Source organism: Coccomyxa subellipsoidea (assembly GCF_000258705.1).
Source record: "Coccomyxa subellipsoidea C-169, whole genome shotgun sequence".
Classification (NCBI taxonomy): Eukaryota; Viridiplantae; Chlorophyta; class Trebouxiophyceae; family Coccomyxaceae; genus Coccomyxa; species Coccomyxa subellipsoidea.
Window position 1 is genome coordinate 758,214 of NW_005178035.1, and position 15,556 is coordinate 773,769.

A 15,556-nucleotide genomic window follows, 5' to 3' on the forward strand; every position below is an offset into this window, starting at 1 on the left:
ATGTAGAATCCAACTGCAGACCCTGCAGCCTCAGAAATGTTTACAGTCGCATAATGCCGCCTGGGTTGTACAAGAATTACGACGCTTCACATTATTGCCCTTGCCACCTCGTCACTCATGATTCTTCCGGTGAATTCGCAAATGCATTCCCAGTGCTGACACTCTCTAGCTGCGCAGCATGCAGCCTCTGACACGGTTGCATGCAGTTGTGACATCAGCATCGCCGATATAATTTTAAAATAAACTCCAGTGCGCATGAAAGGATGACAGCTGACGGCTTCTCACAGGTTCCCCTTGGTGACCTCATCATTCAGGCGCACGAGAGCTTCCGCGTAGCTGCGCACGAATTCGGTGGCGCATTCCCCCAGCTTCTCGGGGTGATACCCCGTGCACATCTGGCAGCCGGCAAAGTGCACCACGAATGGCGGGTGCTTGACCTGAGGCGAGTCCAGGTCCTTGTACCAGCAGTTGATGCAGAAGCCGTGCTCAAAGTGCATCTGCGCAGCACAACGTTGCTTCAATGACCCGTTTGATGCCCTTGAACATTAGGCTTTCGCTTCTGCACACTCCTCGAGGGAAAGCAGAACATTTTGCCAGGCATGGTAGCCATTTAAAACGACTTTTCCTTAAGGCCTGCGGTATGTGAACTTGCAACAGCAGACAGGCGCAAGATGCAGCCTTTCTGGCAGTGCTTTGTGCAATTACACACAGCAGCTAAGCATCACTCATGCGAGATCACTGAGTGTTCTGACCACTTAGACAGTAGACAGTCAGGGGTGCATCTTCATGGGCCCCCTGAAGATGAGTCACAAAGATGGGGTCACTAAGGATGACTCGCCTTGGCCATGATGTCGGGCTCATTCATGAGTCGCCAGACGAGCATGTTCTGCTCGTACATGCCGATGTCATAGGAGGGAACAGCGGCGCGCAGCATCTCCTCCTTGCTCCAGTCCACTGGGTATTTGCCGTAGGTCGCCATGTCAGCGATGAGCGTGCGCGACCACTCCGTGTTACGGATCAGCACCGACCCCGTGTTCAGGCCTGCGCCAGATGGCAGCCACGCACGCCTTCAGGATTTGCAGGGACTTTGAGGTGTGTGCATGTTCTGTGAAGTAGGGGTGAGAGGCGCAGACATAATGTTTACCCATACGCCACACCAGAGCCAATCTTTTAAGCCAATTCCTGCCAGTGTCACCAGCAATATGTTGCGCTCAAAATGTATTCAGACCAGACTGCAAGGTGAGGAAAATGAGCCCCATTATGCACAGCGCTCACACAAGCAAATTCCTTGCAAAATATCCGATTTCAATTGACACACCGGCAGCACATGCCACTCAATCCTTTCAAGCCGCAGCACAGTGCTCGTCCATGTCTGGATCTGCACCAAGCCCCACGCTTGAATGCAGAAGTGACACTCGCGGGCGCACCCTTGGCATTGTGGCCCTTCATGATCCATTCGGGCTGCCCCCAGAGGATGAAGTCCTTGCCGGCGTAGGAGTCGAGGGGGAGGCTGAAGGTGATGTTCTCCAGCACCATGTCCATGTCCAGCCACAAGAGCCACTCCGCACGCTCGCGCGTTATCGTGTTCAGCGCCTGTTCAAACACACAAGTTTAAACACAAATTGTCACATTGTAACTCAGACATCCACCAGACACGCCTCAAGCTGAGCACAGCCCCATGGCCGAGTTTGCAGCTGCCGTTCTCACTCTTCTGCGTTGATCAAACAATGAAAGCTTTGATCAGGCTGATCCTTTTGAGGCCATACTTCCATGATCTCTCATCTGCAGCAAGGGGCTGCAGTAACAAGTAAATCACAGCAGAACCAAATCAAATTTGCCAGCTTCGGCAGCTCTGAGCCCCTTGTTGATTGTCAAGGCCACCTCTGATCAGGACAGCTAAATCGGGGGGTACCGAGGAGTACTAGTAGTCTTTGGTAATCCCTGGAAACGTGGGTGGAAAACAGGTCGTACCTAATATGGCGCAGTTGTTCAAGAGGATTACGGGGGAGATGGCGCACTGGAAGGGAGTCTGGTGACAAGGTATAGATGGTCAATGTTGGGTATTAAAGAGATGAAACGGCGCACCTTGCGTATCATGCCGACCTTCTGCCAGGGCCCTGGGCGCATGTGGGAGTCGACCAGCTCCGCCATCTGGTGCACCTCGTACGAACGCAGACGCGCCCAATCCTGCTTGTTCTGCAGCTGCGCACACCAACAAAGCAGCTTCCGTGGTCAGACAAACGAGCAATGAATATGGTGCGTTTGGCATGCCTACTAGACATTGCCTAGACACAATACAGCTCCTTTCAGCCAACCTGAGCCATCCAAAATATTCGTAGATGTGACACCAGCGCAGCCCTTTGTTCAGGCAATGTGAGGTATCCAGAATATATGCCGTGAATGCCGGATTGCCGATCCTTGTATATGGGCTGGAGCATGCCAATAGAGGTACATGCTCATGCATGATACACATGCCATTCTTTTGGACACCAGAGCTTGCTGCGCAGAAGCCAGAGCCATTTAGTGATCAGCACACTCGCTCAGTGTACCTAAAGTTTGGATTTTATAAAAGGTCAACCTTTATAGGCAGCTAACTTCCTGGAGGAAGATGGTGTTTGCGGCATCTTCATAGTGCTGACATGGATGAGTCTGGTATTCAGAGTCATCTACATTTCATGCCTAAGCTCACAGGCTGGTGGCAGACCTGGACGCTCATGTGTGGTGCCCAAAATGGTCTACCCTTGTGTCAAAGCTCACAGGGGCCACAAGGCAGGTGGCAGACCTGGAGGCTCATGAAGTAGTCGCCAAAGGGGGTGGTGCATGGGATGGGGTGGATCCCAGTCAGCACAATGATGCGCTCCTTGCTGCTGCCGGGTAGCCCCAGCCGCTTGTTCATCCAGTTCCGCGCCGGGTGCTTGTCTGCACATTCAGATTCAAACTTATAGTAAGACCGTGCCAGGCACATTCATCCATCTGCCATCTCAGTGGGTTTTGCTATGTGCTGCTTGCTGTTGTGTTATGTATTGCGTGCTTTGCAGCTGCACTGATACATAGCAGGATTGCATAACTGTGACTGTCCCGTTACTGGTTACCCGCTACTTTCAGGGTATCTAGTTCTTGGTTCTTGACCCTCCTGCTAGGCTATTCTCCACAGGTCACATGGAAAGAACAATTCAAACAACAAGATCTATGCTCTGAGCACACAAATGAAGTGGATGTAGGGAGTGACCCTGCCTGTGATGAAGCCGGACATGACTGAGGAGAACTGGGGCCCCCGGTACCATTGCTGCACCGGAATTCCCTTTTCCAGGGACATCAGCTGGCAGCCCCTGTATGCAGCCACCTCTTGTCACCAAAAACTACCAGCTTCCCAGGAGAGATGCACCATTGAGTGCAAATCCAACACAATCAAAAGGCAGCCGAGCAACCGATGCCGCGCTGGAGTGAGGGTGGAGAGTGAGTCTAGATCAGGCACTGAAGGGCTTGATGGCGGGTGCGCAGACGGGCGCACTTGTACGGAAAGGTGCCGTCAAAGTTGCCGTTGTCATCGCAGCCGTTTCGGTAGTTGCACCAGACCCACATTGAGCACTTGTCGTCCTTGACGCAGGCCTCCCAGCACTGCACAGGGCACACAGGCTCCCACTAATCCACACTTTTCCATACTCTCCAATGGGCACTTCAGTGGGCTCTTTGGCTCGTGAAGCATACGCCAGCAGACGTGGAGCACAACACACGGCAGGCAGCATGCACAGGAGCAGGCATGCTTCAGGTGAGCGTCCAAGCAGCATACAAATAGCAGCAGTAGCAGCATATTGAACTCGGTAGTGGAGAAGGGGCGATTGCCTACAGAAAGATTGTCTTTAAGATGATCACTCCTCAGGACTCGAACGTGTGTAACAATCAAAATTGTAAAGGGAGACGCTTGCCTCGTGGTCAGAGGGGGTGTGAAAGTGGGTGGCGTGCTTGAGGACGGTGTTGTGGCGGACGGGCCAGTCAAAGGAGGACTCGTTGAGGCTGGCCTTGGGGATGCCCAGGTCCCTGATCATCATCTTCAGCGGGTGCCCTGTCTCCTCCTCCCGATGAATCGCCTTTATCAGCCTGGCCAGCACATCAACGCGGCTCTTCTGTCCACATTGTACCGCATGTGCGCAAAGCAGATTGCTCAGAAAAGAAAATCTGTTCCTCCTGGTTCTTGGCTGGCAAGATGAGAGGTCTGGTGCAAAATTCTGCATGCATGGGAATGCAGAGCAGCCAAGACAATGCACAGCGACCACAGGAACCTGCGCAACAAAGTTAAAGATGCTGCAGACTGCAGTGCATAAATGACGAAATCAAATTTTGGGAAAATTGCCTAGACAGGGAATGCTACAAGGGAAATTCCTGAGAAGTTGCTACAACGGAGCTAGCCCTGTGGGCTGGAACGAGTGTCCAATGTTCTCATTTCTTCTCCCCTGGGAAAGGGATATAGGCAGACACTGAGGTGCAATGAATCTAGCAGGAGAAGTGACTTAGAAATAGCACTGCAGGCTCGCCTGTGGAATCGGCAGTAGGCAAAATCGTAGTGTTCGAGGTAGCTCTTGTGGCATTTTGCCAAGGGCTCCTTGCCGCGGCCCGCGTCGCAGAATTCACAGTCGTAGAAACGCGTTATGAACAGGTTCCACCGCTTGTTCTCCTCTCCCCACTCCTTCGTCGTCTCCACCTGTGCACACATTGTGGCATTTGGCGTTTGGCATTTGGTCTGGAGCCAACCGCAATTCATGTGCTTGTTCACAGGTTGGACTTTCTCTCCCAAACTTGTTCCTTGCCGACTTTACTCCGATTTGGGTGTGCACTCTCAGACTGAGCCAGGTTATTTGTATATCATTCTTCTTGCATGTGTGTGTAATCAGATTTCTCTACAGCTCCACCAGCGACCAGATGCCTAGCTGTGATGGCGAGGCGAGGTCAGGCTACTCATCACTCTCCAACGCTGCTCTTCCAGGTCACGTGTTTACTCTTTTGTACACATGCTTTTATTTAGTCCTCAAAAATATGAACCTAAACGCTAAGATATACTGCTTACCCACCAGTCCATGATGGGCAGTGCTCTCTGAAATGGCTGACGTACTAGTGGAAGAAGCAGAGCTTCGAGATAGCAAAGGCTTCTAAGCCAATCAGAGCTTACTGAAAAGACCTGCCATGCACTTTAAGCGTCAGCTGAGCTGACCTGAGGGTCCTCAAGAGGGGCATGCCCCGTTTGGTGACTTGACTGACACCTTTAACAGCAGCATCCCATGGTCTGCATTCTTGGAAGGCAGCATGTAAAAGCATGAAAAGAGGTCAGGGCACCCAGACAGGAGGCACAGCACCTTGGAGGATTCGGTGAGGTTGATGCGGCGCCAGTCGCAGCCGATGCAGAAGTCGCCCTCGAAGTGCATCTTGGGCAGCAGTCGCTCCGGCATGCGCACTATGAGCCGAGCCAACGCAGCCGCTACCGGGTCAAGCTTCACGTCCTCGCGCAGCGACTGCAGTGCGGCAACATTCACATGTTCTCAATGATTGTCAATGGAACCAAGGGTTTGCGGTCTCACTCCAGCGGCACGCTGCATGTAGCAGTGCTTCTCCCATTCATGTGACAGATGTGCCTAACCTTCGGCATGTCCTTTCACGGCCATGCACAGAAGAGCTGTAGCTTTCAAGAGAGGAAAGCATCTCTTGAGCAACTTTGAGAGAAGACGGCCTTGTCACCAGGCGCATGCATATGCAATCTTGCCAGAACGCCACGGTGGAAAATCGGAGGCGTGTCTGACCACGCATGCAGAAATACATATCCATGTTGTTGGTGATTCGTGTTCAAAGGAGGAGAGTGCGCAAAAGTACGCACCCGGCTGGTGGGGGTGTAGGTCTTGGCTTCGTTGGCAAGTAGGTCGAGCAGCCGGCGGCTCCAGCGGCTGTTGCGCAGCACAAATACTCCCAGGTCGGCCGCTGCCGGGCCACCGCGTTCCACAGAAGCTACTCAAGCCATACGCCCAAGCACAGACACCATGCTCGGCCTCAGGGAGGTGCATCCAACAATGTTGATTGTCAGATGCAAGATGCTTGCGCACCCGCCCCAAGGCTGCTCCCTTCCTCGGCCCCAAAACTCGCCCTTTTGGGTTGGCCTCTTGTGGCCGCCCTTTGGCGCCCCCGGCGCCCGCCAACACACTCACAGCGGACATGCATTGCTCACTCTATGATGCTTGCAACCACGTTTGGCTGTCAGCAGACATGCAAATGCCCATTCTCTGATGCTTCCAACCAGGTTTGGCTGTCAGCAGACATGTAGCAAGGCAGGCAGGCATCTATGCGGAACCCGCCTCGTAATTTACCATCAGCAACATATCAGCGGGGTACGCTTCATAGCATGTCATATGCCGGTAGCGACACTGCTGCTTAATACATGAGATATAAATAATAATGCAAGAGGGCAGCACACACCGCGGAACTCTCCGTTGCGCAGCTGTGTGGCGTTGCCCAGAAGGATGAAGTCCTTGTCCCGGTACGACTCAAATGGGAACGTGAAGGAGGTGTCATCGATGATGGCATCCGGCTGCAAGCACAGTGTGACAAAAATTTAGGAGCGTAAGTAACAAAAGGCGGATGGATTCTCACAAAACCAAGCAGCACGGCTCAGGTGCCCAGACAATTCTTCCAGGGATGCTGCCCAAAGATAAAATGTCCTCACAGGTGGTCAAAAGTCAACACGCAGTGATGGGGGACAGGAGCTTTTGAAAAGGGAACTCGTGCTGTGTATGCTCCCCTGTCAAAGTCCAACCACTCCCAAATACATCCCCTGAATGGGTCATAAGGCTTTCAAACCAGTCACCATACCGTGAGATCCCCATAATATTTTTGCATTATGAAAGTATCACTGTAATGGCCCCTTCCCTAAACCCAACCCCTAAATCCATGTTCCCTCAACATTAAGCTACAAACGATGTCACAAACCGACTAGACTTTTAACGTGAGGGGTGAGTTTGGATGATGTGAGTTTGGATGATGTGGCACCTGCATGAAGAGGATCCACTCTGCGCGGTGCGGAGGGGTATCCTCCAGCAGCTTGCGCAGCATACCCACCTTGTTCCACGTCCCCTCCTGTTGCAGAATGTCATAGATATCTTGAAGCCAGATCAACAGACAGAAACGCCGAGGTTGTGGTCAGGGGCAGTTGGTCAAGCTTGCTGATTGCCAAAGATGTGGCTCGCTACTGTGTATCACGGCCCCGGCTGGCGGGGGGCGGTATAAATACTGAGCACCGTGCCCACGGTTGATTGGGTCTTGCTTGGATCTGGCGAGTCCATCGAGGGGTAGGATTTTGGCAGCCTTTACTGCAGCTCGTCTGCAGACGCACCTTGCTTTTGGTAGGAAAAGCGTGTAATAATATTAACAATGTGTATCACTGAAAACAGGCTGCTGTGTATCTGACCAACTGCAAACAGGGGGCCCTCTGAGCATGACACTGTACTGGGAATGATACAATGCCAATGACGCAGAGTAAGCAGTCTAAAGCCCCTGGGTGGCCAGGTGGTGTTAAAGTATATACCACAAACATTGATACCCCTTGAGTGGTAGGGAACAGGGGTTGTTGGCAGGGTTTGAAGCATGCCTGGGGGTCGCCGGGGGGACGAAGGGAGGGGTCGAACGTTTTGGCGCCCAGCACAAACTCGCAGGAATGCCAGCGCGCATAGTCCTGCATGGAAAATTGACAACTTGCATTCTTTCCGATCAGTCCCGTGACAAATGAGCGATTCAGGAAGTTTCCGGAAGGGGTTCAATTGCTCGGAAAGACTTAGGGGCAGGTCAAAGTGCTGCTGTCTCTGCCGTGTTGCAGCAACACAGCCAATAGCATGCTAATCAAGATCACAGGTGCCACGTAAGGACGACTCTTTTGAGGTTCCATCAGCCTGGGTGCTTCCATGGAAAAGATTGAGCTGCAAATGTGTGCATACCTGCTTGTTCATGATTCCCAGCAGCGTGAAGAAGTCCCCCTTGTCAGCCGTGCACGAGCTGGGCGGCACGTAGGTGGCCACCATGAGTGTTGTCAGCGGCGCAGAGTGCAGACGGATGAAGGTGCGCTGGTCCGGCTTGCGATCTGCACAGACAACACGTATGAGTCTATCACTGCCTCAGGTTAGTCTCTGATTCAAGCAGGGAGGATGCAAGACTTTCAAGGCAGCAAACACACTTCCTGAAGGCGAATTCCTGATTGGATCCGGGATGGGTGCAAGGCTGTCAAAGCTGTGCGTGCGCCAAGCGAGGTATAAGGGCTGCTCTGCTGTGACAACAGGCATGCATCACCAACATGTAAAACCCCTCGTCCAGGGGTCAGTATCAGTGAGACAATTCAATGGCTGGCAGTGTCTGTCCCTGCGACCACAAATTACTTGAGCTCCTGCATCAACATCCCTACAGGTCCTGCTGACTTTAGCATGATACTTCATCAGATCCACTCCCGCGACAAAAGCCGAGTTGGGCACAGCATTGGTGCGTCATGCATGCTTCCAGATGACAGCTCAGGTGGAACTCTGATTGGTTTGATGGAGGCACGCACGCCGCATGTAGCCGGAGAAGTAGTTGGCAATTTTGTGGGAGGCCACTTGTCGCTGACTGGGCAGGCCCCAAGCTTGCATGGGCTCGTCCTTGAGTTGACACCCCTTGAAGGGGATCAGGCGCCCATTTTCATCCATGCAGCCTGACTCGTCCGCACACCACGTCCACGCATTGCACCTCTCCGTGTGCCTGACAACACAGGCACACACTTGCAAGCTCAGACTGCAGTAATCTATCGCACCCCTGTGTGCATGTCAATCCAAACACACTCATAACTTAGGCTCACATGTATTATTGCTGAAGGAAGGCATACCATCATCTTTGAAAGATAACAGTCAATAAATCAGCCAGGCCGGGACTGATACGATTGCTGCCTCTAACTCTCAGTGGCAGCGCCCAGCATGACATGGAAGTAGACATATATTGCATCACCAACAAGATGATCGTGCTGGAAACACCGCAGCACAGTGGGACAATGATGAAGGGAACATATCAAGGGCCGAGGATGTCAGGCAAGATGAAGGATTGGGCGCACTTGCAAGCTTTCCAGCAGGCTTCCGAGGACGGCTTGATGTTGGCACCGCCAACTTTCAGCACGCGGCCTGCGTAGGTGGCATTCTGCAGCGAGCAGCTTGCATTGGCCACGGCTGCCTGTGCAATGGCTGCCCTTGGGGACCTGCAAATACCCCATCAAGGATCACAGCCGCTTTACTAGTATTACACGCTTGTTCCAGCCTTCAGGGCTAGGTGCGTTGCAGCAACCTCTCAACAACTCCTCTCCAGCCTTCTCTGGTTCGGCACTTTCTCCACCAATGGTATGTGGATCCAATGGAACCCAGGACACCCCTACCACAATCATTCCAGGATTTTACAGGCCTGCCCCTTCTCCCTGACCCTTCTGTCGCCGGCACCCACAGCGAGTAGCTAGGAATTTCCCAGTGTTGATTCCCGTACTGAGACAAGGTGGGTCTGTAAGCCAACCCCTGATGCTGTTGACAAGCAGTCGGACAACCCCTTCAGCTTCTCGCCTACATCATTGCTGATCACCTCCTTCCCAGCAATGCTTGAGTGGATGTCGGGACTAAAGGAACACCAGTAGTGTACCCACAACAGGTCCATTGTTCCACCGCACTAACTAGTTTCTCTATGATGCGAGATACTCTCAGCTTCTCTTTGAGGGCAACCATGGCAGGTATCACCAAGTCGAATTCCTGTGTGATATTCATTGAGCTGCTGCGGAAAGATGCACAGCGTAGAAGACATCAAATGAGGATTCTGAGAGGCGCGGGGTTCACCTGGCTTGCCCGTTGGCACTGGTGTGTGAGCGGGCGATTTCAGGTGCAGCATATTCAGTGGAAGTGCCGCTGCTGGCTCCCTGCAGGCTTGCATAGATCGAGAAGCCTAGCAGCAGACCCAACGCTGTCCTGCACAGATAGTATATGGCATGATCTCAGAAAACAAGTCTTTGAGAAGACTCCAGACTTGCTTGGCAAGGTTCGCTGCAGATGGGATGTGAACGTCTAAAAAGCGACTTACAGTGGCAACAGTGGCAGATTTCTCCAAAGTCGATATGCCTTGGCTTTGAAGGTTGTGAAGAGTGCCATGATCTGCTGCCTTGTCGGAGCGCAAGCTTGTGTTTGGCCGCATATGCACGTCACGCAGTGATTTTCGGACTCAGAGTGGACCCTTGCTCGATCTTGACTGCATCATTTTCTCGCCACTACTCTAATCACTATTGTTCAACTAATCACAATGAAGCTAGCTCTTCTTTGCTCTGGAATGCGTAAGTGTGGCGCAGACGACTCGTCGTACACAATTGCTCTGACAAATACCCAACAATTTTACGATGTACAAAGCAAATCAAGCTATGCGGATATCCTTCTCGCAGGGAGTCTGTCTGGAGCAGGGCGGATGTGTTGTCGATGTGGATCTGTCCAAGGTTGAGTCCAAGGGTACATCCAACGACGCTGACCCAGGACACGTGAGGAGCATGCCAACCAGGAACCATCAATGCATATTATGAAAGTCTCCAAAGGTCTCTTGTTGACCTGAAAGTTTGATCTTTACAGTCGATTCCAGCCATTGGCAATCAACAAAAAATCATGATTCTGGCGTTCCTTCCCAACTTGAACTATTGAACACAGGAACTGATTCCAGATACTGAAGCGCCCATAAATACAATGTCCCACATGCCATCTGTGTAACAGCATCATGAGGCAGCCTGCAGACCCCACTCAATCCGGTAAACGGCCTCCATCTTCCGATACTCCAGCTCCTGGATCCGCTCATCCTCCTGTGCAGACGTCTCGTGTCTTTGATTTTGCTTCTGCGGTGGCTTTCTGTAACCTCATTGCCTGCCACTCTTGGAGTAAAAGAGGGCATGGCCGCAAAGAATTGTGCAACACCCCGGAGACACACCTCTGCAAGTGTCGGCGTTGCTGTTGCTCCCTGCTGTCCATGGCTGTCTGATTCCACCTGCGATGGTCCCTGCACAAGCAGCACCCCCCATAGATCCCCTGCCCATCTCATTAATAATAATATCATTATTACACGCTTTTACTGCCAAGAGGCAAGGTGCGTCCTGCAGACAAGTTGCAGTTAAAGGCTACCCCTTGATGGACTCGCCAGATCCAAGCAAGACCCAATCAGCCATGGGCACGGTGCTCAGAACCATCTCATTGGTCTATTGGTAACAGAGCACACGACACATGCGGATGCTGCAACAAGTAAAACAACAGTAAAGAAAAGCACCAGAAAATGTGCGGAGAAAGAGCGGACCTTCATGGGAGCGCCGGGGGCGGCTGAGGCAGCCAGCCAGATCAGGCGCTGCAGTTCGCGCTGCAGGAGTCCAGTCAGCGCCTTGGCCTCGCTGTGCATGCGCCTGCGGAGGCTGCGCGGTACCTCCATCACATGCAGCAGGCCCGCTGCATCGCCTGCGCATGGTGACTTGGAATGGACTGTCCGAAAATCATTTTTTAGGCAATTCCTTTCACAGGTGGTAGTAAAGTTGCAGCGCGTTGGATGTGGCCCACCACCCCGAGAGCCGGTGATGCCAGACTCGTTGCAGTGGCAAGCCATGCACAGTCAGGCTGTACAATGCCACATGTCAGCAGTTGCCACTTTCAGACACTCTGTCAGAGGGCGGTAAATTAGAACGGACACAGTCTGAGAGCTATGGCCCCGTATGCGCCGTCGATTAGATACAGATCTGTACTTATGAAAGTCTGCCTGAAAATATGTCCTTTATCACCGGGGAGGGAACCCCGGTGGACTGGTGGAATGCCAGCAAGCTTCCAGGTGGCGATGACCTGTTATAATGGGCATGCCATCATGGTCATGGCCAGCATGATGTAGCATGATGCTACATCAAGCTTTGGACAGAATAACACTTCAAGCGAAGAAATAATGCAGCATGATGCTCTGTTTGCACTCATTTCTTACGCCGCCAAGCTTCATCCCGGGAGGAACTGGCAATTAAGTGGCACATGCTGGCTACTAGAAACTGCAGCAAGCAGCTGTCAGGTTCCAATGCAGCAGAAGTGAGTCATTCACGAGTAAGTAAGTCAGGCCGCTGACCGATAGCCAGCAACTGTTGGGTGGAGGTCCGCTTGGCGGTGGCAGCGACGGGGGCATCTGGGCTGAAGCAGAGGCTGGTGACGGCTGCGGTGGACGCCGCGGAAACCAGCACCGGCTTGTGGCTGCATTCCAGCAGATCCCACGCCTCCACTAGACCATCCGCGCGGCCGGCAAACAGCACACCTGCAGCACATCATGTATGATACCAAATCATATCGACAAGCTCTGACTTGACACCAGACTCCCTTAAAGTGCACCATCTCCCCGTAATCCCCTCAAACTACTGCTCCGTACTAAGTATGGCCCATTATCTACCCACGAGTAGTTCGCTTGAGGAGTCTACTAGTGCCCATTCAGGTGATGTCCATCCTCAGGGCTTTCTGCACAACTTAGCAAAACTTTACAGCGGGCAAACTGACAGCATGCACGTGCTTTTTCGTTCTTGTCAGGGCAGAAAGCACCAGCACCAGTCTGCAAGGCAAGTCAAGGTGAAGGACCTTTTGAAGTTTAAAGTCTTGAAATGTTGAATAAATATTTTACAATAAAAAGAAAGATTTGATTGTGAATAAATACGAAAAGTCACACCTGGCCGGGTGGGGCTCCAGGCAATGCAGGTGTAGGCACAGGGCGCGCTTGCGCAGCGCATGAGCGGCGCCTCCAGCCTGTCAGCCTGCCACAAGGCCCAATCCCAGCCGCCCACGCTCAGGATCAGGTTGTCGATGAACGGCGACACCGCCAGTGCCGTCACTCCGCTGCTGTGCGCTGGATTTCTTCCAGCCGCCGCCTTTTCTGCCTCACCCCCATCTGCTGCCTGCAAGGAGATGCATCTGGTTTGTTATTGTTATTCTTACCAATCCACGAGGATCAACTGAGTGGCAGCAGCGTTTAAAATGACAGCCTTCCATCCTTCTCTATCCTGGGCTTTCCACCAAGGCAGAGAGAAACCAAGAGACTCCAAGTCTTGTCTGACATCATCATCCAGGACCTAACAAGGCTGCCACTTTTGCCGACACCTCTTGAAGTGCTAGACAGGACTCTGCATCAAGCTAATTGTGAACCGAATTCTCTTGCCAAGGCATGACCCCACTCCCATGCTCTTGTGGGGAAAAATCCACAGCCTGGTGAATAAGACAGGCAGAGTTGGGCTTGAGGAATTACCTGGGAAGTATCGTTGCGGGAGAAGCTCTCGGATACAATGTCTCCATCCTGCAAGCCTATGAGCATGGGCCGGCCGCTGTGGGGTGTACCAGCAAAGCTGAGGCAGCAGCAGGGCACATCGTTGCCGCCGAAAGCCTTCAGTGGAACCGCATAAACTGGCTTCCACACCACCTCTGATGCATCCTGCTCCCTGAAAACATCATGCCCGCAGAATGAGAACTTTGCGCAAGCCTCGTTTCCTACAGTGCTGACAGTTAAACAGGTGGATTGAGTCATGTTGATAGTGTTCATGCTTGCGGGTGCCGGCGCGCACTTCTTGGCCTTTCTGAATCGCCACACGCGCATATCCCAGAACAGCACCCGGCCGTCAGCGGCTGTGGATGCAAAGAAGGCAGAGTCATTCCCAGGCCGGCTCCTTTCCTCCCCCTGTCACCAACACACCTAAATACGTTAGCAGCCTGCTTTACCGTTACATGAAGTGGTGATGCACTGCTCTGCACAGAATGTATGTTTCATAACTGAGTGCCCCTGAACGAATGAAACACAGGGGGGTTAAGGGTGCGATCATCTCTTACTGTTGGTAGGCATGCCCCGTCCTTTGTGATGTTGGTCCCCGGAAGCCATTGCAGCGCCTGTACCGGGCCCCTGTGAGAGTGGTCCACGCAGGACAGGTGCTGATGAGCAATTTGAGGTGGAGATTTCTTGCCCTCTGTCGCCGAAGGCTTCTCTCCCCGTGTCGCTGCTATGTGCTCCTGCCATGCAACACAGTCTCACATTGTCAGACATGCATGATCGTGACCTTCGCTCCCCAAATCTGATGCACATGATGCAATCTCTGTGGGTTAAGTGTCTAATATCAGTGAAGAGCCATACATCGTGGGCTGAGGTGTCCCAAAGGATGATCTGCCCAGTGGAGCAGCCGCCAGCCACAATGTGGGGCATGCCCGGGTTGATTTCAAAGGTGCCCACTTCAACAGGAGCATCCAGGATGCACTCCGGCTGTATTAAATCAGCAAATGTCCAGATCAGAACTCCGTGATGGGCTCCCATGCCCTCCCCTTGGGGGTCAGTGCATGCCATTGCTATGGCTCCCTGCAGGCCCACATTCCTTCTCAGAAGATCTTGTCAGAAATGTAAATAGGATACGAAGACCTACAAATGTAATGCCTGACATGTGAGCATATGAAGTGGATCTAGGCCAGCATAGGGAGAAGCAAATGTGGGCACCTTGCGGTGCGGCAGCCACTGCAGGCTTGTCACAGAGCGGCCATGGGTGTACACCAGATCCACAAACGACTGCAGCTCAGTCAGTGATGTGTCTTTCCTGGTGCCTGGCGCTGTGGGAGCACTGTCCTCATCGCCCAGGGCTGCCAGCTCATCCTCGCTGATGTCTATCAAGGTATTTTGGAGCAGCACCAGCTCTGCCCTGCACAGGTGCAGGCTGTCCATCAGACCATGGCAATAGGCATAGCCTCGGCTGGCGGAGGGCGGATAAATACCGAGGGGTGCCCACGGTTGATTGGGTCTTGCTTGGATCTGGCGAGCCCAACAAGGGGTAGGATTGTGCAGCCTTCAAAGTGCAGCTTGTCTGCAGGATGTACCTTGCCTTTTGGCAGGAAAAGCGTGCAACAACAGCAACAACAACAACAACAACAACAACAACAACAACAACAACAACAACAACAACAACAACAACAACAACAACAACAACAACAACAACAACAACAACAACAACAACAACAACAACAACAACAACAACAGGCATATCTAGGTGGATTACCTTAAGCCATGTCATGCTAGCTACCAGACACATGCATTCATTAAAGGAGATATTGAGCTGCTGAAATGTTGTGGATGAGGGCAGGCTGGCAGAAGAGGCTGACCTGGGCACCGCCCTTAATAAAAAGGAGGTCATGTCAACCGAGCTGAACATTCTTGCCTTCTCCTCCTTGCTGAGACTGTTTGGCAGTGTATACTGGGTACTGCTTTCAATCGGGGGCCCACCCCCGCTCTGCACAGCTGCATTGCGCATATACGCACCAACCTGCTGGGCAGATCGGTCCAATGAAACTATGCAATAGATTGAATCTGCCCACTTAAAGGGTGGTGGGCCAGTTATCTCACCTGGCAGCTCCTGCCTCGTCGTTCTAGATTTACAAACTTCTGCTCAACCTCTGCAGGCAAAGCTTCCATAGTAGCTGACCAGAGATCATCCGCACCCTTGTCAGCAAGGGCCGATGCGGCATTCCTGTGG

The 15,556-nt window shown here is 52.5% G+C and overlaps 1 protein-coding gene across 1 annotated transcript; it reads right to left on the reverse strand.

Moving 5' to 3' along the window:
- Positions 1-281: 281 nt before the first annotated feature.
- On the reverse strand, positions 282-15,235 carry COCSUDRAFT_63462 (hypothetical protein; the record flags this gene model as incomplete). The annotated part of the gene is made up of 29 exons (XM_005647572.1): positions 282-497; positions 878-1,041; positions 1,428-1,593; positions 2,086-2,202; positions 2,783-2,919; positions 3,205-3,329; positions 3,512-3,618; positions 3,921-4,098; positions 4,509-4,699; positions 5,349-5,504; positions 5,864-5,991; positions 6,457-6,568; positions 7,027-7,113; positions 7,577-7,708; positions 7,968-8,110; positions 8,570-8,757; positions 9,104-9,244; positions 9,864-9,992; positions 10,803-10,861; positions 10,987-11,055; positions 11,347-11,501; positions 12,145-12,327; positions 12,730-12,955; positions 13,303-13,492; positions 13,616-13,728; positions 13,941-14,054; positions 14,176-14,301; positions 14,530-14,728; positions 15,186-15,235. The coding sequence occupies 29 exons, from the start codon at positions 15,233-15,235 to the stop codon at positions 282-284; spliced, it is 4,101 nt and encodes a 1,366-aa protein (XP_005647629.1).
- Between the last annotated feature and the right edge of the window lie 321 nt (positions 15,236-15,556).